The sequence below is a fragment of the Fringilla coelebs genome (assembly GCF_963513975.1).
Source record: "Fringilla coelebs genome assembly, chromosome: Z".
In the NCBI taxonomy this organism is placed as follows: domain Eukaryota; kingdom Metazoa; phylum Chordata; class Aves; order Passeriformes; family Fringillidae; genus Fringilla; species Fringilla coelebs.
In genome coordinates, this window is record NC_140031.1 from 44,876,904 (window position 1) to 44,899,444 (window position 22,541).

A 22,541-nucleotide genomic window follows, 5' to 3' on the forward strand; every position below is an offset into this window, starting at 1 on the left:
AATAATTTTCAGTAATTGTAAATAAAAAAATTGCTCCTTATAATTAAAAAAAAACCAACAGTGTTAGCATTCTGGAACTATTGCTTTGATACTGTCAGTATTACATTATGGTAACAATATTATGTGTGAGTAGCTCATATATTTTTACTGTGCAGATTGTAAATCAACTTTTCTTTTGCATTTTATTTGACACCCTCTGTAAACAATCAAAAAGCTAAGAAAAGCAGTCAAATTCCACCAACAAATTCCTCTAAATCTTCTTCCACATCTTTTACAATGTATTATTAATTCCTTCTGGACAGACAATATTATAATTTTTTGATTGTGGAGACAAAGTATGCAAAGTCTTCTGGAGAGCCTGTCCCTGGAAGAGACTAGGAGACAAGCAGGAGATTCAGCTGGTAGGTAGTGGTCAAGGCATGGAGAGAACTAATGCAACAAAGTGACAAAGCAGCACAGAAACCTGGAAAATAGGGAGCCAGAAATCCATTTGCAGAAGTTTCTGCAAGACTCAGAAGGATAAAATGCTCACAAAAGATGTGGATTTCCTGAAGCTTTGGCTTCGCCACCTCCAATGCCCGAGCCAATACACCACTATCTATCTTGCTCTGCTCTCCTGCTGCTATGTCACTTGAAGGTGTAATCTACTTGGAGAACCTCCATCTAAGAGCAAAACACAAAGTCTTACCTCAACAATATCTGAGTTCGTTCGGCTCTCATGTGGCTCATTATACTCCGTATATTTCAGCAACACTTTGTCCATATCAGTGCTGGCATACTGGAACAGTTTGTTGGTGCTGTTGAAGATGATCAGAGCAATCTCACAGTCACACAGAACACTAAGCTCATAAGCCTTCTTCATTAACCCAAATTTCCTCTTTGTAAAAGTCACCTGGAAAGAAAAGCAAAAAAGGTCCATCAGAACACCACAAGTTGCTCTCTATAGTCTTTCTCCTTTTTTTTTTGGAGCTATAATGTCTGAGTGCTTTGTCTTTGAATTGACATGCTCAGAAAACAAATCAAGAAACATAAAAGAGTTCCAAAATAGAATATATATATATATGTGTGTTGTATGTATTACACAAGGGAGAAATACCTAATTATCATTGCATGAAACCTGAGATACAGGTAAGGACCATGGGGTATTTTCATTAACTGGTGCTATGAAGTGTTGATACAACAACTTTTACTTTTGAATTCAGATATCCTTTAGATGGCGTACAGCTTTCCCATCAACATTTGCAAAATGAACTTCAGATGAGCAGCTGTAAATATTCTGAAAAAGTGCAGTCAATTCAGTTTTTTTTTAATTGACTTTGATTTCAAGCCCTCCAATTCCTGCTAGCTTTGAACCAAAGAAATTATTTCATAAGTATTTAAGCATTGCAAAAGAGATACATTGCTCATATAAACACACTCATGATAGTTTTGAAGAAATATCTAGTGTGAAAAAATGGCACTCATGAGAAAAGAGAATTATAAAACATGAAAAAAGAAAATATCTGGTCAGCAGCCTTTGAAACAAAGTCTTTTCTGAACACACACATCATATTTTATTTCATTTCAATTCCTATACTTAGGAATATGAACTGGCATTTTTAGTACAAAGGGCTCTAGGTCATATTATATAGGAAAGAAATAAGGATGTGCTTGCAAATTCTCAGTAGGCCAGACCCTACATAATGCAAAATCCAGGCAGTATGAAAATTATAATTATTCTCTTCAAAACCATAATTTTCCATAGGGATTGTCTTGACAATGAAAGACCTGCACATCAAACAATTTTTTTATCTGCTTTTCTGCACTAGGTTACAAGTTCCAGTTAGACATGTGACTTGAAATACTAAACTACTAAGAGCTTTTTAAGCTAATTGTATGCTTGAAGTTTTCTCCTCTGTTTCTTCACATGTGCAATTTTTGTTACATACTTTTCATTGACAGGAATTTTTAAGACAAAAATGGTTTTGCTAAGCCTATAATCAATTGAATTTAACACATGGTCAAGGTACTTGGTATGTCAAGGATAGGCACACAACCAGGTTTATTGGTCTGCCTGATTCTACATTTGTTGTTACCATCCCTTATATACCCAAAAACAGTACCACCTCTGCACATAAATGCTGCGGCAAGATCAGACTGTCTGAGAGTCATACAGCTAGCATTTTAAGTTGTTACACTTCTTGTCACACTTGTCACAAGTTAATCCTAAGCGCAGCCCCAGACTACCTTAAAATCCCAATATGCCAGGCCAAGGAAAATGTAACTTTTTAAGTATTGTTAATCCCTATTTGTTAGATTCTCTCAGAAAGATGAGGCTTTGTGTCCCTACTGTGAACACTTATTCTCCCAAATGCATACCGACTGTTATTCCTTTTATTTTAATTTCAATAGTTTTAACTTCTGTCAACATATTGTTAAGAAAAGATGGATTGCCATTGAACACAATTATTCAAGCATTTAAAAAAAACCACTTTCTACAGCACTTGTCTGAAGTATGCATCATTTATAGTTCTTTCTAAATTTGTTTATCATGGCTTTTGATATTTGGTGTGAATAAAGAGATAGGTAACAAAACTTCACTCAAATTCTAAATTATAATAATAATAAAAAAACACCCCTTGTCTTCAAAATATTCCTTTAATGGTTTCTCTGATTACAGAAAAATGCAATGAAATGCTTGAAAGAGATATAGTTTTATATACAACTATAACTATATATATACTTAATATAGTTTTATATATATGACATATATAGTTTATATATATATATGTATGTATATATATAAGCTCATTTTAGAAATAATTAGTGATACAGAAAATAAAATGTACTAATTCAACATATTTTTCTGCATCTAACATGATTTTCAGTCAACTTTTTGACCACAGTGCTGAAGGTGGAGTATCTCTGCATTTGGCATGCTTTTCATTCAAATCCATCCCAGAAGAAAAATATCCTTAAAGCCACTGTTTGTGTTTACTGTTAGTTAAAACTCCTTAATATTTTGAAAAACCACATGGCTGTGCTGCACAGGAGATAATTCATAATACTTATCACCAGAGTGATACTGGTTAGAGTTATACTTCATGGACAATGGAAAAAGCCCACAAACCAGAACAATGAATAATCTAGATCTTCATTTTTTCTTTCTTTAATGCATAATCATAATTGTTCTGAATTTGATATGATTTTAATTTCTTGATCTTCCTATATTATCTTCCTAATATTTTCTAAATTGCCTTCTGTAATGCCTTCTGTAACTGATAATTAATGAATTAAAGGAAATTGTGTCTACTACTGTTTCACTACTTGTCATTTGGAAGTTTGATTTTTGAATATGCAATTCATAGTGGTTTATTTTTACACATACATAATCCATATACATAGATGTAAATTTATTATGTTTTTATAACAATTTATAATAGAGAACTTTTCAAATGTATAGTGAAATGTCCTGTCAGTGACTTCAGAAAAAATTACTAATACCCTTCAAGCCATTTAAAAAACAAAATTACCTTTTTGCATGCATTCTTCTATGTGGCTACATAATGAAGATGAATATGCCATATGCTAAAAAACTTTTGTGAGCAATATTAATAAACAGAATTTTTATTATTTAACTTTATTTGTTCTATTTGTTCACCATTTGCTATGTTAACCATTGTCATCCACATTAAAAAATATTAAAATTAAACACCATCTAATAAATATTCTCTAAGGTAGCAGCTAATATTCTAGTAAAGAAAAGGTTTTGTTGAGAGATAAAAATTGCATGAATTATTTAAAACTTCTGTTCTCTTTTTTCTAGTTGTAATCTTCACTGAAAAATCTCTGATTATGCTTGAACTGACTTAGTGCTGAGAATCAACAAGACAGTCACATTGTCATGATCACAAACTGTGGCTACATCACCAAAAAATTCATGTGTTGACATAGTCTTATAATTTGTGTTCAAAGTCTTGGTAGTGTCATATAACACCTGACAATGTCACTTTGTCATTTGACATAAACAACGCTAGTGACACTGAAGGAAAACACACAAACGGTGAGAAAATTCATGAAATATTTCAAATAAGATGCCCTCCAAAAGTCCATACTTTTTGATATCTCTGTAACATTTAATTTTTTCAGCATCAATAATCAAATCACAACATGTTATTTCCTGACAATATTAGTGACCATATGCTGAATTATCCCCACTATCTAAATCACTGCTAATTTGCAGAATTTTTCAGGTAAGAAATCGACTTCTTTTTAGGAGAATGATAAGCAGTTTAGAAGATCCTTTTGGGATAGAATATTTTATAATAACAGGGTGAAAGTAATAAAAAATTAAAGTGGAATGGAAGTGGAACAGAAATGAGGCAAATATTCAAAGGTCTTTAAAACCTTTTTAAGCACGTGCATATAAAACATGAGGTTTTTGACAATGATACAATTTCTAAATACTTGTATGAGATGCTTGAATGCATTGTTTTATATATATTACAAAAAGAGCAGGGTGTGCAGATCACCAAAATTATTTCTGAATCCTACCAAAAATAGCCAGATTCTATCCTTTTGTATTAACTCAAAACCCACTAGTCTTTTATGTTTGTCTTAAAACTATAGTTATTCTACTTATTTAATTTTTATTTATTTATTTTAAATGTAATTGTCCTCTTAATAAGAATGGTGGTATCCAGAAGATAGGTTACTAAAGTCTGAAGCATTTTGGTATATGAATAAGCATTAATGCTTATGACTTTGAATGGTGTGAGCTAATCAAGACATTACTTGACTGTAAAATACTTACAGGGAAGTAGTTAACTTTCAATTTCCTTGATATAAATCAAGGTGAGCTTTTTATATATTTTGGATGAAGTTCTAACTAAAGGTGAAATGTGCTAAAAGAAAGGCATTGAATAAAGAGAATTATTAAAAGGGTGATTTTCAACTTCAACTCTGGCTCGTCAGTTCCTGGAAACAGCTTTCAAATGGCCTAATCTAAATCTGCAAGTGAAGCTGTAGAGTGTGAATTCAAGTGTTCATGTCACACATGATATGCTCAATTTAGAGGGCAATTTGATGCCAAGAAGACTTTCTTTTTTAATAATTATTAAATTAAACTTAAACTGTATAGATTAGAAGGTACTGTCACCTGGTTGCGATTACAAATTCTTTCATCTGCCTAAATTTTAATTTAGCTATGTGGGTTTGTAAATCTGGATGCTAGCCACTGGAAGTAGTCTTTAAGTAAATTTGTAACAATTTTATAATTCTTATAGATTTTAATATAGCAGTAAAGAAACATAAACATCCTTAAATATTCTCATTTAATGAATACAACCTTAAGGATACATGATCTATGTTTTTTTTCATGTGATGATTGTGTCTTTCTTTTGATGGGAATTGGTTTGGGATTAGTTTCGTTCAGTTTAGTTTAGTTTTAATTTGGATTCTTTGAATAAATTTTCTGAAATTTCACAAACTATGAGAGGCTGAACCATAACATTACTCCATATGTGTCACTAGCAGTCACAGTATATGTGCTAACACTATGTTTCCAAAGTAGCAATCCCATGATGTTTCAAATGATTCAGTCCAGCCAGTGTCAGAATATCAGTGCTCTCCTTACTTCTTCCTATTCTGAGTATACAGATATATAACTGCTGGCATAGGAAAATGAGAGAATTTTCACAAATGCTTCCCAAGTATATTTCTTGCCATTAAACACGCCATTAAACAGGTGAAGAAGAGGGATCACTGATGCACGGAAGTATCTGATAATGACACCATGTTGTCAAAAAAAAAAAGTTATCTTTTGTCCTTATTTCCTCTGGAATGTCTAAATTTCTGACACAGGGACTAGAGCAAGTGCAGTAGATATGTTGTATGTGATAAATAGGAGGTACCAAGTGAGTAGTCTACCCAGCTTCAAACATAAGGCCAAGTTGGCTACATATAATAATAAGGCCAAGTTGGCTATATATAATCAGAGGGGCTCTTCACTATAATGTCACTGCCAAGCCTGTTCTGTTGAAACATCAAATAACTACTGGAGAGGCAAAAAATTGTTGCCATATTCTCTCTTCCCTTTTTCCTCTTATTTTCCTCTGATTCTTGTTTAGAACTGTTTGTCATATGAAGAGGTCTGGCTGAAACAATCTTTACAATAACTCTCAAATAGGACTGGCAAGCAGCACCAGTGCAGAATTTGATCTAGACAAACCTTCCTTTATGCAATACCACATTAAATAAAAGACTTTCAGCAGACTGCTTCCGTGTTCTTATAACCCTCCAGCATAACTTATAGGGATGAGACAGCATTGATTTATGCTGGTAAATGAGCTATTGTCCCAGAAAGCCCCAAGCATATTGTGCTATGACTTGATGAATAGTCCAGATAAAGAGGAGTTCTAAGAGGATGCTCTAAAATTATAGCCATAACAAATAAAATGTTCATGATTAACCCATATAAAAAAAGAAGTCTTTGTGTATTACACCACATTTTTAGAATCTTTGTTCATAAATACCAGATCAAATACTTAAAGTAGTGATACTATTCAGTCTGCCCAAATCCCAGTCATAAGGGTCAATCTTGTAAGTTTTTTCTGTGTAAAAACAAGGAAAGGAGGGACAAAATTGAAAGATGTATTAATTAAAGATGATACAGCAACCTCAAAAATTAGGAGATCAGCCAGTATCAATATGCTTCTCATTTTAAATTATAAATTAAGATCTAAGACCAAACAGAAATGAAAGAATAATAAAAGCTAATCTTTGATGCTTCACTTCATTTTGTTGAATAGAGAGATATGATTTAGTCCTTTATAGACAGATCTACAGATATGTACAAATTTTAGGCAAAAAAGATAATCTCAAATACACAGTAGCTGATACAATATACACAAAAGCTAACTTTTTTTTTTTTTTTTGTATGCTATCACTAGTTCTGGCAGGTACAAGCATATGTTTATAGTAAAAAACATGTTTATAAGTTCTGTGCTGCTAAAATGTTCATAAGGTAAAGGTCAAAGAATATTTCATTCCCTGCTGAGCAAATGGTCAGGAAGCACATTTGTCTGCATTTCCTGTCATAACAGGAAGAGTGTAACTTCTTCCTCTCCACAATGGCTTCAGTTCTGCTTCCCACCTCTAGCTCTTTCTCCCCCAGGGGTTTCTAAACCATTCCTTGCAAGACAGCAAGACTGTGTCTGTGTCTGCATTATTTTTCTTCTCTGCTGTGTTGGCAGATGTACTGCACTTTCTTCACTTAGGCTTCTTGCTCACACTTCAAATTAAAAGTAATTTGACCTAAATATTTACCTTAGGATAATTCACTCCAGACTGCTCAGAACACCAATTTGTAATACAAGCACATTTAACCTCAAAATATTGCATTCTAGAAATTCATGGCACATTTCAGTAGCTGTGTTAAAGTTTTAATTCTCAGGTAGTCTGGAATAACATGAAAAGTGTCACCAGAGTTGTACAGATCACCACAATTAGGAGTCTTGAAAACTTGAGGTACAACTCTTTTCTTGCAGAAACCTGACTTTACCTCTGAAAAATCAAGGTCACTGTCTAATTTTAATGCTATATTTCAAGTCTATATCTGTGTTAAATTTAATATAAGCAATTAATAAAAATATGTAAAAGGCAAAATGTGTGATGTTTAAGACAAAGATTAATTGAACAAAAAATTATACTTAGGTACATCGTCAAGCAGTTATGTTTTCATGTGAAAACATTTCCCTGGAGAGAGGTGGGGAAATGTTATGTCTTGGATAAAATGAAGATGCTCCATGAAGGAATAATGAAAATATAAGTAAATAGGTGGAGAAAATTTTTTTTTACCTATCTTGTGCTCATGTTTGCATTAATATTCAATGTTCTTTGCTCTTTCTACAGGGAAACTTCTGATTCAGACAATAGTCTCTTACCCTTTCCTTTTAAATAGAGCTGAAACACAGACAAAAATAGATACATGAGGCTGAAATTATTTTTGAAACTAGCAGCATTAGGTATCAAAGTCAGTAGAACAAATCTAGGTCTTCCTGCAGATGGTCATTTCCTTCCAGGATATTCTTCCCTTGCCCCATAACTTTAGTATCTGCTTTGATTTGTTCTCTATTGAGCTGATAACTCCGTAATTCTCAATTTATAGCTTTACAAATATTCTGAAATTAGAGAATGGTAAAAAGTCTGGGCATGAAAAATTTAAACAGCAAGTTTAAACCCTACAGATTTACACAGATGTGATGCTTTAAAAAGGGTGTCTCAACGTTAAACACCTTAATATTGAAGTGTAGACTTACTATGGTATTTAATAAAACTTAAGACCCCAGCAGCTCATTAGAAATTTAAAGAAATGAACGTTGTGCAGAAGCATGAGATATGATAAACTCAATTGTAATTGTGACTCTTCAGAAGCAGGAAAAAAATGCAAAACTAATGAGCAAGAAAATCATAGGAGCAAAAAATCACCATGTAAGGCTTCATATTTCCTAATACTAATTAGAATAAAAAATGGGGATTAAATGCAGGGAGTGTTCCAGATCTGACATGAGAAAATTATTGGGTCAATATGCCCTCATTCCTGGGTCAATATACCTCTGGATTTAGCTTACAGACCATGGATTTAATGAGATATTTTGTGAGAGACCTTGTATAACCGTAAGACAATAAAATTTATGTCATAACACTTATGTATTTTAGGCCTGGACAGCCCTGTCTGTATGGCTGCAAAAAATTTCAGATGGTCCTCATCTGAAGCAGACTACAAAAGGCTATCATTAAAACTAACAAAATATTGCACATTTATACAAAATCCGGGAAAAGCACAAGGACTTTTCTGAGACAGAGGAATACAATTTTTCCTTCATATGTTGACCATAGCAAAGGTAGATAAATTATTTCTTTTAATTAAGAAAACACAGAAAAATAAAATTTTTTTCAAGTGATCTCCCTCTTTTTCTTTTTTTAACCATTCTAGAAGTGTTACCAGAATTCTTTTCCAATCTACTCAATTGAAGTTTCTGCAGAAAGAACTTGTAGCAGTCTGGAACTTCTAGTATCAGATGTCAATGCTAACATTTTTGGCTATTGATTCTACTGATGGTGAAACTAATATGTAAGCAGTCACAGTCTATTTGAATGGTCTGTTGACAAAGCTTGCACAACCTCACAACCTTGTTGAGACTGAACAATATTACCAGGGATACATTCCTGGTATACATTTATAAAGACGATATTATCCAAGAATTATCACTGGAATAAAAAGAAAGTATTTGGTCACATTGTCTAATTATAACAGTATTCACTTGAAAGTTTTGATTCCATTTAATGCTATGGTAGCAACCAAATCACGCAAAAGAAATAAATATTTAATCTAGGCCTGGCAGTTATTAATTTTCCTTCTACACGTGTCAAAAAACAGTGGAAGGGAATTTTTCAGGCAGTCTTCTCTGAAATCTTTCCAACCAAAGAAAATCCATGATTATTCGAAGGGTGAAACATTCATGCCATCTTTGTCACCATAAAGTATCAATGAGGACTAGAAAAATATAGTCAACTTGCAGCCCACAAGAAACAACATTCAGTGGCTGACATAGAGGAGGCTGGGAAATTAAATGGAAAATCAAGGACAAGATTTGCTCCCCAGACCTTGAACCATTCTGCAAATATTCTGATTTCCAAATAAATTCACCTTTGCACTGGGAGAGAAGACAGAATAATAAAGCTACTGCAATAGCTCCTCATTTGATACATGTTCCACACATTTTTACCGGCATGTGCCGTACTGCGGAGGATTTACGTGCTTGAGAACAGCTGAGGATGCACCATCCAGGTATATAATTTATAACATACCTTGTATTGTGAAACCATACTGTGTTTGAATGTAAGCAAAAATAAGGCAGTTTCTAGCCAAGCCACTTTATGCCGTTCTTGCAAAAGTTTTTGGTAAGGTGAAAGAAAATATCTCCATCTTTAAATGGAGCTACAAATAGGCTTTGTGCAACTGTCCTTGAGCTGGTATCTTAGCTTCACTAATCAAAAACTTTTAATCATTTTTTTCTGGTCCAACATTTTAATCTTCTTTTTACTATATATTTATGCAATCAGGTAAGAAGACAAAATAGGAATGTAAGAAAGTTCATAGTTTAAGATTACTGTAAATGTGCAAGTTAGGAAACAAATAAACTGATATGGCTATGCTAAAGCAGCAATACCTTAATATTGCTATGCTAAAGAGCAGCTATTATTAAAAATCCAGTTGTATTTAATCATATATCTATTACTAAAATTAAAAAGCTGATTCTCATAGTCCAATGAAACAATGAAAATCTTTTCATTGCTTCATTGAGCTTTAAATCAAAGCCCTAAATGCAAGATAAAGTCAGTAGAAATGCTTTAAAAATTATGATTAATATATTAGAAGAATTAAGAAGCAGAATCAAGCCAGTTTTACAATATGGAAAGTAAAATAATGTAAATCTATATCTCCAGCCTCACAGTGGCTAAGATACATTAGCAAATATTGTATTGGGATTGTTCAGCCTGGAAAAGAGAAGGCTGGGACTTAACTACAGCCTTCCAGTACCTGAAGGGAGTCTACAAGAAAGAGGGAGAGGATCTTTTTACAAGGGCATGGAGTGACAGGAAGGAGAAAATGTATTCAAGCTGACAGAGAGTAGGTTTAGATTAGACATTAGGAAAAAATTCTTTACTGTGGGGGCAGTGAAGTACAGGTACAGGTTGACAAGAGAAACTATGTCCGCCCTGTTCCTCAGAAGTGTATGAGGTCAGACTTTGAGAAACCTGGTCTTTTGGAACGACTCTCTGCTCATGGCAGTGGAGTTGGAAATAGTTGTCTTCCAGTCCGAACCATTCTGTGATTCTATGAGTCTAAGAAATGCTACTGAGACAAACACTTCCTGCACTAACACTACAGTTGTTAGTATTCTAGTGTTAGTTTTATTCATAATTATTAGTTCCAAAAGCTGGTTCTCAAATTCTTGAAACTCTACTGTGAATAATTTGAAGGCTAGCTGTCTCCTTTTTTTAAAAGTATATTTAACCATTTAAAAGGGTTTTTTTTCCGAAAGTGGGTCTAAAATCTCTGTAAATACTACATTTGAGCAAGCAAGTTGAAATTGAAACTGTTGTATGAACTAATGTTGCGAATGGCAAAATTTTGTGGTATCATTTACAAAATAATTCAAGTTCCCTTCAAAAAGAAGCTATTATAGCATGGACAAGCTTCAAACAACTACTGACTTAATATTTATAATAAATTCAATTCAATATTTCACATCCAGTTTCAGCTCCATGCTACAAGACAATTAAATTAAATATGATGACATTTATATATTGTTAGAATTACTACTTTTTAGCTTGTCTCACTAGAACAGGCAACTTTTAGGAAAAACAATAAATGCATCCATCATAAGGAACATTTTGCTGTCCCACATGATTTTCTGCCATAGAGATCACGAGTTACTACTAACACTAAAATATTTAAAAATTCTTGGAAAGTATATTTAAGGGCTATAATTTGTTGTTATGCCTAGGCTGAGTTTTTTATGGCTTTATAAAATCCTCCATGACTAACACCTTCTTAAAATATCCCTGAATATATGAAGAAATTTATAGATCAAATTAGTAGTACTACTATATTAATAGTAACTCAGTATCGAGTTCTTAAAAATCAGCTACTGAAGATTATTCCTAAATTGCAGCTAGGGGTAAGAAGAACATTAACCACAGTATTAAATAATTATATGGAGAGATTCTCACAAGAGTGGATCTCCAGTTTCAACAAAACATCCACATCCAGTCATTTACAACAAATGTAAACAGGAGCAATTTTGACCAATATTATTAGGAGATATCAGTTACTGAATTTTATTTTTGTGAACACAGGGAAGAAAAATTCCTAATTTATGATCATATTTTAACTAGCAGAAATAGTGTTGATAATTTGTGACAGCTCCCTAGCCATTTTATTTTAAGCATAGTTAAAAATTAGTTAATCTGTCCTATTGGACCTGTTTAGCCTTAGCTAAATAGTGATGGTTGCTTGGTTTTATGACTACAACGTACTAGTATTATTGTATGTGGGTTTTAGAATTAGAGAGTTAGGCTACTCAAATTCTTCTTAAAATTCAGACAGGAGAAGAGGAAACTTTTTTATGAAATAGTTTCTTTTTTATATGAAGGAGGTAAAAATAAAGACACTGCAAGGGTGAGGGACCACCAATAATAGGGATGTCTGAATTTAAATGAAAGTGTTCATATTATAATAATTCATATTATAAAAGTTCAAAAATTTAGTACTAAAAGCCTGTGTCCTGTAACAACTCACAGGTGTGCTTAACTATGTATATTCCAGACGGAACTCAAAGTAAATAGTAGAGCACACACAGCAGTCTTTCTAGAATAAAGTCGTCAAGTAATAACTTCCTAACTGTTCATGTTACTGAACTTGAAAACACTGTGTGTGAGGTTTCAGGTTGTTTACCAAAGTAGTTTTTCTTTGATAGTCTAACATACATTGTGTATATGTATATGTTGGTATAAGCATAGGTACACAGACTTATCAACTTTTTAATCACCTTTACTAATAAGTTAGCTTATAATATGAAGCTTAAGTCAGGTATTTTTGCAACTCACCTGTCTGTTACGTTCATCCATAATCCTTGTAATCTGAATCTTTTTTCTCCCCATAGTCCCCGTTTTTTTTTCTCTCCTTCTTCCTTAAAATTACGTATTTTTCCCTTCTCTTTTACTCCTCTTTCCTGTTTCCTCAAAACAAGTCTCCTTCTTCAGCACTTGCGCCACTCAGTTCACAGTCCCTTGCATCCGTTCCTGCTAAACACAGAAAGGAAATCAAATGTTACTATGAAATTGATAACCAGAAGAAAGTTATTACATGGAGGTGGCCAAGCATCCTTATTATAGTTTAGTGTACAAGAAAATTCAAACTAAAATTTACTGCACTTATAAAACAAGCAATGCATGTAGGAAAAAAAATATTATTCAAAGGCTTATTTCTATGAAAGAAAACACCAAATATAAAGCAATAAAGAAAAAGACTGAAGTACAAGTTGGGAAAATGTTAATGTAATTAATGTCTTTAATTCTAAATATCACTCACAGCTCTAATATGAAAAAATACTTAAATCAGAGAGTTAATAAACTATTCTGTATCTATGTATGCTAAGCAGGCCAGTTAATTTATTTCTGAAGGGAAAACAATTTTGTGCTTTGACAGCAGAGGCGATGATTTCCCTCAATATGCAAATACAATGGGCATTTATTTAAGTGTTACTTGATAAATAAGACTTACCAGCTACTTTAAATCCAAAGTTCTTAACTTTATTCTTTAAGAATATAAATTAGTGAAAGTATTACTGAGGATACTTGGAAAATCACTAGTGCCCTTTTCTGTCATTGCATTTTAGTGTAAATTCTTAAATGTTCTGCAAAGGATTTCTAACCTGCAAACACAGGTTTTCTTATAAAAAAGGAACAAGAGAGGGAGGTGACAATTTTAAGAATGTTTTGAAAAATATTTTTTACTGTTTTAGTAATGCATGAGCTTTACAATACTGGCTCTGTCATAGAGTTGAGGAGAGAAATGTACTGTATATAAAAACACACAACGCAGGAAACATATTTCACAAAATTTTATAAACCACATAATTAATTTATATAATATCCAAAGTATTTTAACAATAAAATACTTTTATTTTAATAATAAATGAGTCCATAGAAATAGTAAAAAGTACAAAAATTATTTTGTCTTGTATAAGATAAAAGACACAAGTTTTTCTGCTTTATAATCTCAGTTTACCATATTAGTATATTTTTATATGTTTTAAGTAAACAGCACAAAGAATACAGAATAGGAAAAAGAAATCTGACCAATAAGAATTCAAATTTTCTTTTGAAGTGCAATAAAAATATTGCCTTGGAAGTAAAACATTTGTAATTTTAGAACAGAGGCTGGTATTTCCTCCTTTATTCTAAACATATAGTATCTCAGTCAACCGGATAAATTCTCACAATATATTGCATAACACTAAGCTGATATTCTAGTCATTTAATCCATTATTTGGCTCTGATTCAAAGCTGAGGTAGAAAAGTTAGATCTCACTCCTTCTGATCTTCAATTTGCTTTTGATTTTCTTAGCATACATTAAACTTTAAGCTGTTCAAGTGTTTTATCACTCTAGGGGAAAAAAAATTAACAAATAAGCAGTCAGTCTGAGTTTTCAACTAGTCACTATGGTGTAATTAATCTATTGGGCGAAACAAATCTTCAAGTACAGTACTTATTATATTTCTATATATGAATGTGTATTTTATATTATTTTCTGGGCATATTTGTATATTATTACCTTAATGCAGAACACAGAATGTGGAACAATTCATATTGTAACTATAACAAAATACAGACTGCAAAAATTCTTAGCTGCTTTTTATATTTGAAAGCAGTAGCTACTCACTGCTTAAATAGATACAAAGGTTGTTGATTATATTTGCAGCAACAACAAAAAACAGAGGACCAAAAATTTGAAATAAATTTATTTTTTAAATGTATTTTTAAAAGCTTTTTTTCCACACAAAGTTAGGAGACAGTCTTATCTGATTTTCAGTGTTGACAAACAAACCCAGTCTATTTTTAGAAACAGTTTTACACTTCCTTGGTTTGGGTTTCTTTCCTGTTTTTCCTACAGTCTTACCTCCAGCACAAAGCACAAATTAGAATGGTGTTTCCCATGCATATGTGGGACTCAAAGAGTCTGTCTTTCTCTGCAGAAGCAAACCTATACTCTAATCCACAGCAAGTATACACGGAACAACTTCCTTTTCTTTCATTCAGCTGAGGCTGGTGGTGCTATTGGTTTACAACACTGTCTGCCTAATCTATTCACTGCAGTGTGGAAGGTCAGGGTGGGCAGATTAGAGCAGTTGTGGCTGGTTAGTGAAGATGAGCTGCTCTGCAGATCAAGATGCTTAGTGAGTTCAGAAAAAATCACTTAATACTGAGAAAACTCTGTCAGGAAGGATAAAAATCACAGCGGAGGAGCAGTATGTTGAGTCCCTCCCACACACTTATCAGTTCTACATTTAAGACCAGTCTTCAAACAACAACAGCTTTTACAGACAGTTTAAATTCAGAACCTTAAAATTCCTGTGATCTACACAGTTATTTTCAAGCAATTCATGCAAGACTTGATAAGCAGAATTTTGTATAAAATCTATAATTAGGTCATCTGTATGAAACATATAATTTCCAAAGAAATATAAATTTGCTTCAATGGGCAGTGAGTCAGGTTTTCTTGCATGGATTAAAAAAAACCCTTTCCTCCTATATGTCCTAGTTTGCCTTTTGCTTACTAGTCCAATTTCAAATAAAAAGTTTTCAATTTTTCTATCAAATTCATTTCCTTTTAGAAACCCTCCCCCCCACACACTGCCACCTATCAACACATAGTCCTTCAAGTGCTATTCTTACCATGTGTTCGCTCATAGTTCTATATATTTCATTACTACATACATAAAAAAGATCATAGGATTAATTTCCAATTAATGAAATTCAGATAAGTAAATCAAGTCATCTCATGCAAGGGCTGTAACCTGCAAAGCTTGGTAATTTCCAAGTCAACTAGAATATAAAGAACTCTGGAGACCAACAAATCCCCATGGTTGCTTAGGACTTCACCGGTGCTCTCAATACCTTTTGAAAGTTCTTGCAGAAACAAGGATTGCAGTATTAAGTAAGTATTTTAAATTTATTATTGAAGTAATACGTAAGTATTTAAAGTTCCTGTTAAGTGGTAAGTTGTAATTTTACTAACACTAATAAAACGCATTGACTAGAAAAGTTGAATGTACTTCAAAAATCAAATAGTATTGCAGGCCTCAATTATCCAAGTGAAATTTAAAAGGAGCTTTGTTGAACTAACTCTGCATAAAACTTCCAACTTGATAATATAATAATGTGCAAACAAATTACATTTAAAGAAACGTGGAGTTAAATGTTATTTTGTTATAGTTCTCTGCATTATTTTGCAAAGCCAAGTAGTTAAAAAAAAGTCAAAACCAAAACAAATCAGACTGCTTTATAAAAGAGGAACTTTATTTTTGGTGGTCTTCTGTTTGGTGGTCTTTTGGCAAAAGGCAGTGGTAGCTGACAGAAGATTGATCTGAGACTTGAGAAGGGAAAAGAGCTAAAGGAAAAATGCAGCAAATTGCTTGACCAATACTGTCTGTCTTTTGAACACTGACACACAGACATATGCACACATATACACACAGATGCACACCCGCTATCCCTTCTCTGCAGCACAGAAGAATCTTGACAGAATGGCAGGAAGCACGCACAGAGCAGTCAGGGAAGGATATTATGTCAGCAACCACGAACAATAAAAGGTGTAAAGGTGCTTCCTTCCCTAAACTGTTCCAGAAGTGCAAAATGGGAACCAAAACTGTCCACTTCCTTCTCTGAGCAGAACGGTCTGCATTTGCCCTGCTGCAACACCCCAGACAGAGAATTCTTTGAGCAGTTACACCAGGAGAAATAAGGAGTATCAAAACAAGACAGTAAAGATATTTTATTTATAAACAAAAGAAAGAAGGCAGCCAGAGAAAAACTAAGTTAAAATGTGCTAGAGTTTATAATATTTTCATGGTTGCTTTACAAAGGTAACAAACTTCTCATAAATGTGTCCTTGTTCCAAAAAGCAGCTTACATTCTGAGTTGATTAATTAGGTTAAAACTGAAGAACTAAATATTTTTTTCTTTATTATGCTGGTATAAGGAAGTAAAGAAAAAAGTGCTGTTCCCTTTCTCCTATCATTCTTATCTTGGTATATAAAAGTACCATAAAAGATCTATGAAATCTTTTTATACAAACCTGTTTTCTCAAACAAGTTTTGAATCTGGGTCTAAAAATGTGAATATACTGAGTAGGAACACATCATCTACTTTCCTGATGAAAAATTAGCTGCAAAAATGTAATCATGAACATTGACAATGAGTGACACATATTAAGATAAAATGGTCACTCAAATGGTTTCTGCAAAATCCTGACCATGTTCCACACACCTACAAAAGTAGCTACACAATGAAGAAACAGCTGGGCATACTGCATCAACTGAAGACATCACTTACTGTCACCTTGAGTTTGGTATAGTTTAAAGAAATGCAGAGGAGGGTGAAATAATTATCTATCATGTTATCTGACTGAAATCAGCTGACATTAAAGATAGAAGTGGCTCTTTACATTTACATGGTGGTTTGTGTGCATGGTCATAACAAAGGACAGAGTTTGGGGCATTAACAGAAGGTTATGATAAAATTACGCATGCAATCACCATGGCAACATACCAGTAAAGCAGCAATGGTACGATCTACAGTATGTTTCTCCAGGCAGAAAGCCATGTAAAAATGAATTGGAGTCATCTTAAGCTTTCAAGTATATGTCCACAACATTCTGATCTAGAAATTAAACATAACGTACGCTTTGGTGTTTTGATCTTAAGGGCAGGCTACCGTATGAAAAGGTTGAAAGGGAGTTAATTTTAATAGACTAAATTTAACTCTCAGGAGATCATGCATTTGGCTACAGGAAGTATGAAACAAACATTTAAGCCATAACAGAAAAATTATAATAGATGAAGTACTGGAGACTACTAGAGAGATAGTACATCAAACCAAAAAAATCTGTAAATCAAGAAAATATTTGTAATCTGTAACTAGCAAGGTTTATTATATTATCAGTTGTCTAACCTGACTTCTGACTTATGGCATAATCAAAATGTTCATAAAGTTGAAAACTACAAAATCATTCCCAACATGTAAATTGCTATTTTGAAATTTAAGAGAAAAATTATTTGATTTCAATTAATATTTCAATAATTTCTCTATTGATTTTGAAAGCATCTGCTGGACTAATAAGATTATTTCTACTGATAGTCCATTTATTTGTTTGTTTCTGTATAAAGGATAGTAGAATATTTTAAATCTAATCTTCTAGAGCTGTACCTTATTTGCTTGTTTGCATTTCAAGACACTCCTAGTATAATGACAATATAGCAATGAATTGCAGAAATTACCTTTCTTGCAGTAAAGTTACTGGTTTAATCAATACTGTTATTTTCTATGCCTTGGAACAGCCATGAGAATATTTTGCAATGTGATTTATTTTTTAAAATTTGGAATGATGCACTTCTGGAGACTCATTATAAGAATGCTTCAGACAACTGTGGTCTATGTAGCTTATAACTCAAATACAGTTATCTCACAGAGCCAGAACTTGTGCATCATGGGTGGAAGAGTTTTTTGTTTTGCAAAGTTCCCCTGAAAAAATTTTTGGGGCAAACTGAACATCATTGCCAAAATAGCAGAGAAGATGATATGTCCTAACAACTGCCATATTTCACTGTGCCACACACCCTGCTTTTCAAAAGACTGAGGTATCCTGACACAGAATATCTTGTCTGTAGCTGCTTCTCTATTTAAGCCAATCCATGCCTGTGTGAAAGGAAAAGAGTGACTTTAGCTTATCTTTCACAATATGTGCTGACAGACATCCATCCAGGGCAGTGGTGGAAGATTTTATGAATATTGCATGCATGCTATACCAAACCTGGTCATGCTGGTAAAGAACCATGACAAAAGATCAAAATACTTCATGTGATCGTGGAATTTGCTGCAGATGATGGGTCATTCCTTGCAGCAGTGGACCACAGGAAGCAACCACCAGATGAAAACTTACTGCCTAGACTCCAGTAGATATGTGCCTGCTATGCTTGAGGAAGAAAGGAAGACCTTGCTAATTTACAACATTTCTGAAGATGGCTAAAATGGAGAGTATTGGATACCAGTGTTTTTATTTGTAAAGCAAATAAAGCAGACACTAATTAGATTTTAAGGAAAATAAGTGAAATGTTAGCATAAAATACATACATGTGAAGAGTCAATTTTAAAACTACAATAATTATTGGATGGTATTTCCATGTGTACCCATCACCCAAACAAGGAAAATTTAAAGTAAATAGTTTGAAGAAAAGTTTTATATGTTTATGATTAAGTCCATGATGTACCCTTAGCAACTAGACAGACATAATGGCAGTCTGACCAACATATATGGAATAAGATCCATAAGGTGCTTCAGACTGGCTGAAGCACCTTATTATGCTTCAGCATAACAGTTTATTCAACTGGACATACTAACAATGAAAGGGAAAAAAAATAAAGGACGGAAAACTGAATCACCTAATTGGTCTGAAATGGAGAATGTGGCTAGGAATTGGAACCTGACTGAAAATGGAGTAGGGAATTTGTACCACTGCAAATTTAACTAGGACTCTTGACAGTTTTGAGCTAATAATTTGATTGGATTGCATTGTAGTTACTAGATGCACAAAGAATGTAATGAAAGGTATTTTACAAATTCAGTCTATCATTTACTGAGCTAAAGAAGAGGAAGCACTTCAGTGGTCAACAGGTAAGATTAGGACCTTGTGAGTTGAAAAGGTCTTGGGGCTACTCTGATTTGGGTCTGCTTGTATTGAAAGGCATATTACACACCAGGTAAAATACTAGTGCTACAGTTTGGGAGCAGTCTTAAACACAAAGAACTTTGGAGAGTGTTGACTTATTACACGAAAATGTAAGATCTCTAGTGTTAAGTTACTGCATCAACTGAAAGCAGTCTCTGATTGTGGTTAGATCTAGATGTACAGATTTGTTACTAATGTTTGCATGTGAGGAAATCTGTGGAACTTAAATCCCAAAAATAGCATTTAAGAATCAGGGATTATTCCAGATATAATTGGAAAAAAACCATAAAATACAATATCAAATCATAGTCTGAACTTGGGTACAGATGCTTAGTGATGCCAATATCAGAGACAGGCAATCTGAGATTTCCTCTATTGAAGAAACTATGGATTAATTCTAAAAAGGATTTTTTCCTAACAGATTTTTGATTACTTTCTGCTTATAATTTGCTGAATGCTGGGAAGCTTGGTACATGCACTTAGACAGTGTCTGTCAAAACTGTGGTCAATGATGAGTCTAGAAGCAATAGGTGGAATGGATGGAGAAGACAATTAAATTTTGGATAAAATGGATGGAATTGTCAAGAACTACACAGGTCTTGTCTCCTTTGTCTTCATCCAACAAGCTCCAGAGAAATTTTATACGCCCTGACCCAGAATCCTCTTCTCACTCAAAGAATCCTCTGAAATCCTCCAAAGGAATCCTCCTCTCACTGTAATCATGTGTATCTAGAGTTTAACAATATAACTGAGTTCTGCTATTCCAGGTTTGTGTTGCATTACCATTTCATCTCTGTGAGGAGGAACAAAGGCTTGGATTGCAGAAACCTCATAATTATATTTTGAAAACGAATGTCTTACACATTTGGAAATGAATCATTTCAGGAAGTTTTTAGAGAAAAGAGAAATCTTTTGGAAACAGTATTTTTGTGGCATACATAAATGGAACAAACCATAATAAGAACCCAATGTGCCGTTAAATTACTAAGCAAAAGAATGACTGACCACTCTAGTTGGTTCAAAGACTAAGCTGAAAATTAGGAAGGATCATCTAAAGAGGTAGAATGAAGGGAAAAAACTGTGGATGAAAATAACATAAAACTGGGAACATGAATGTAGAAACTAAGAGAAAAAGCCCTGAGATGAGAATAAGCTCCTAATTATAAGAAAAACTTCTAATAGAGAACAGGTTCTATGGAAACATTGTTAAGGACTTAATGAAAGGAATACTTTCCAACATAATTAAAGTAAGTGACAAAAATTGCCTAGGTAAAGCTTGAATGAAAGTAAAACTGTTTCAAGTTTGTGATGGGAAATATCTTGATGGGAAAAATGAATAAATATGTTGGGCTGGCATGACAGTATTAAGGAAATATTTGAATCACTTATCAGTTTCCCTGTCCTAATGGCAACAACCTTTATAATACTTTAAATTTGTCAAGCTACTCAAGCCAAAAGTGAGCAATGACTCAAGCATATCTCTTAACGTGGTTCAGTTTCCTACCAGAGAAATGAAGTAATTAAACATAAAAGGTTTTCACCTGTCCTGAGCCATTGAAATGCCACAAAGTCTGTACAAACCTTTGGAGTTCCATGGACTCTCTGTATGCCAGACTCAAGTAATTTGATAGTATTTGGCTGTATGATGACACCTACTCAGGCTTGAAAATTTTGATTATAATACGTTAGATATTTTTAAATTTATTTTTCACTATTAGTTCTTGTATGATGCAACCAGCCAACCAAATTCATCACTGACTCTCCAGAGATGGAAGGAGTCTCAAACAGACATGACTTCAAATTTAGAGAATGTTACTGATTTCTATATTACTAGTTTCTATTTCTGCTCCTTTTAGCTCGTACCAACATGATAACAGACCCACCACTACTACTGAAAAAAGAAGTTAGATAAATGTTGTAAGCAGATTTAGTACCTAATGTAGCCTAATAATTTTGGAAAAAATAAATTACCTTTATGTTGTATGATTCTTTGGCTCCTCAGTGTATGCCAAAATGATCCTTTATTTCCAGCTATAGAAGCTGGAAAATGAGATATATTATTTCTGTCTAGAAACAATTTGTTTGTAGTGTTAGACTATTTCAACTAAAACTATACTACCACAGAAACAAAAAGTTGGTTTTCTTATAGCATAAACCTAAATGCATAACTCATGTTTAATTACCTTTATTAGATTTTTAATGCAACTTCAGATCAGTATACCCTTCATTTGGTAATTTCTTTCTCAAAGAGGAATGATTAGACACAGAGATGTCCTGATTTTCTTTTGTGTATACTCAGTTCTAGAAACACTTTTTTTTTTTTGCTTTAATTCCTGACCTTTCTAGAAATGTCAAGAATTAAATATAGTTCTGAAAATGTAGACTGCACAACATTGTGGAGAGCTGCTAAGCTGATAACAGTTCTTTCTTTTTGTATGAACAGTAATATGATAGGTATGAGTATAAAAACTATGACACTCACGGAATGCAACTGCTTGCCCAGAGACAGCTGCAGGCTTAAAATGAGGAGAAGGAAGAAGAAGTGGGGGAAAAATACAAGGGAAATATATCAATCTCCCAATGACCACAACAATTCAAAATTCTTCCAATCCCACTCAGATTTTTTTTTCCCAAGGACAAAAGGAGATGAAATGTGTGTCAGGTACATAATAGGGCTAATAATAAAAAAAGAAACCTCACACCTACATTCACTGCAGAGAAGTGAAGAACTACCTCTGAAATATGAATACCTGAAATCTGTGTCCTTTCTAATGGCAAAGCTCATAAATTAGGACAGGTTGCTGCTGTTAAGCATACAAAATACAGACAAATTACATAGAAACACATGAATTCAGAATGGATTTGCTCTGAAAGAAGGGAAGACAAGTAGAGTGGCAGTATAGCAACGAAGCACTTACAATTACAAAGAATTTACAAGCCACTTGATAGGAAATTAATCTTGCACATATATTGCCTTGTGCCTT

The 22,541-nt window shown here is 33.4% G+C and overlaps 1 protein-coding gene across 6 annotated transcripts in view; it reads right to left on the reverse strand.

The window, feature by feature from the left end:
* Positions 1-22,541, reverse strand: part of MEF2C (myocyte enhancer factor 2C) — a 114,104-nt gene that overhangs the window by 57,789 nt on the left and 33,774 nt on the right. For 5 of the 6 annotated variants that reach the window (XM_084225066.1, XM_084225065.1, XM_084225061.1 and 2 more), the window contains exons 2-3: positions 12,655-12,852; positions 689-892 (exon numbers count right to left, since the gene is read on the reverse strand). In XM_084225066.1, coding sequence (XP_084081192.1) covers positions 689-892; positions 12,655-12,708 — 258 coding nt within the window. In that variant the 5' untranslated portion in view covers positions 12,709-12,852. The remainder of the gene's footprint in view (positions 1-688; positions 893-12,654; positions 12,853-22,541) is intronic. The other variant, XM_084225063.1, reaches the window with a different exon arrangement.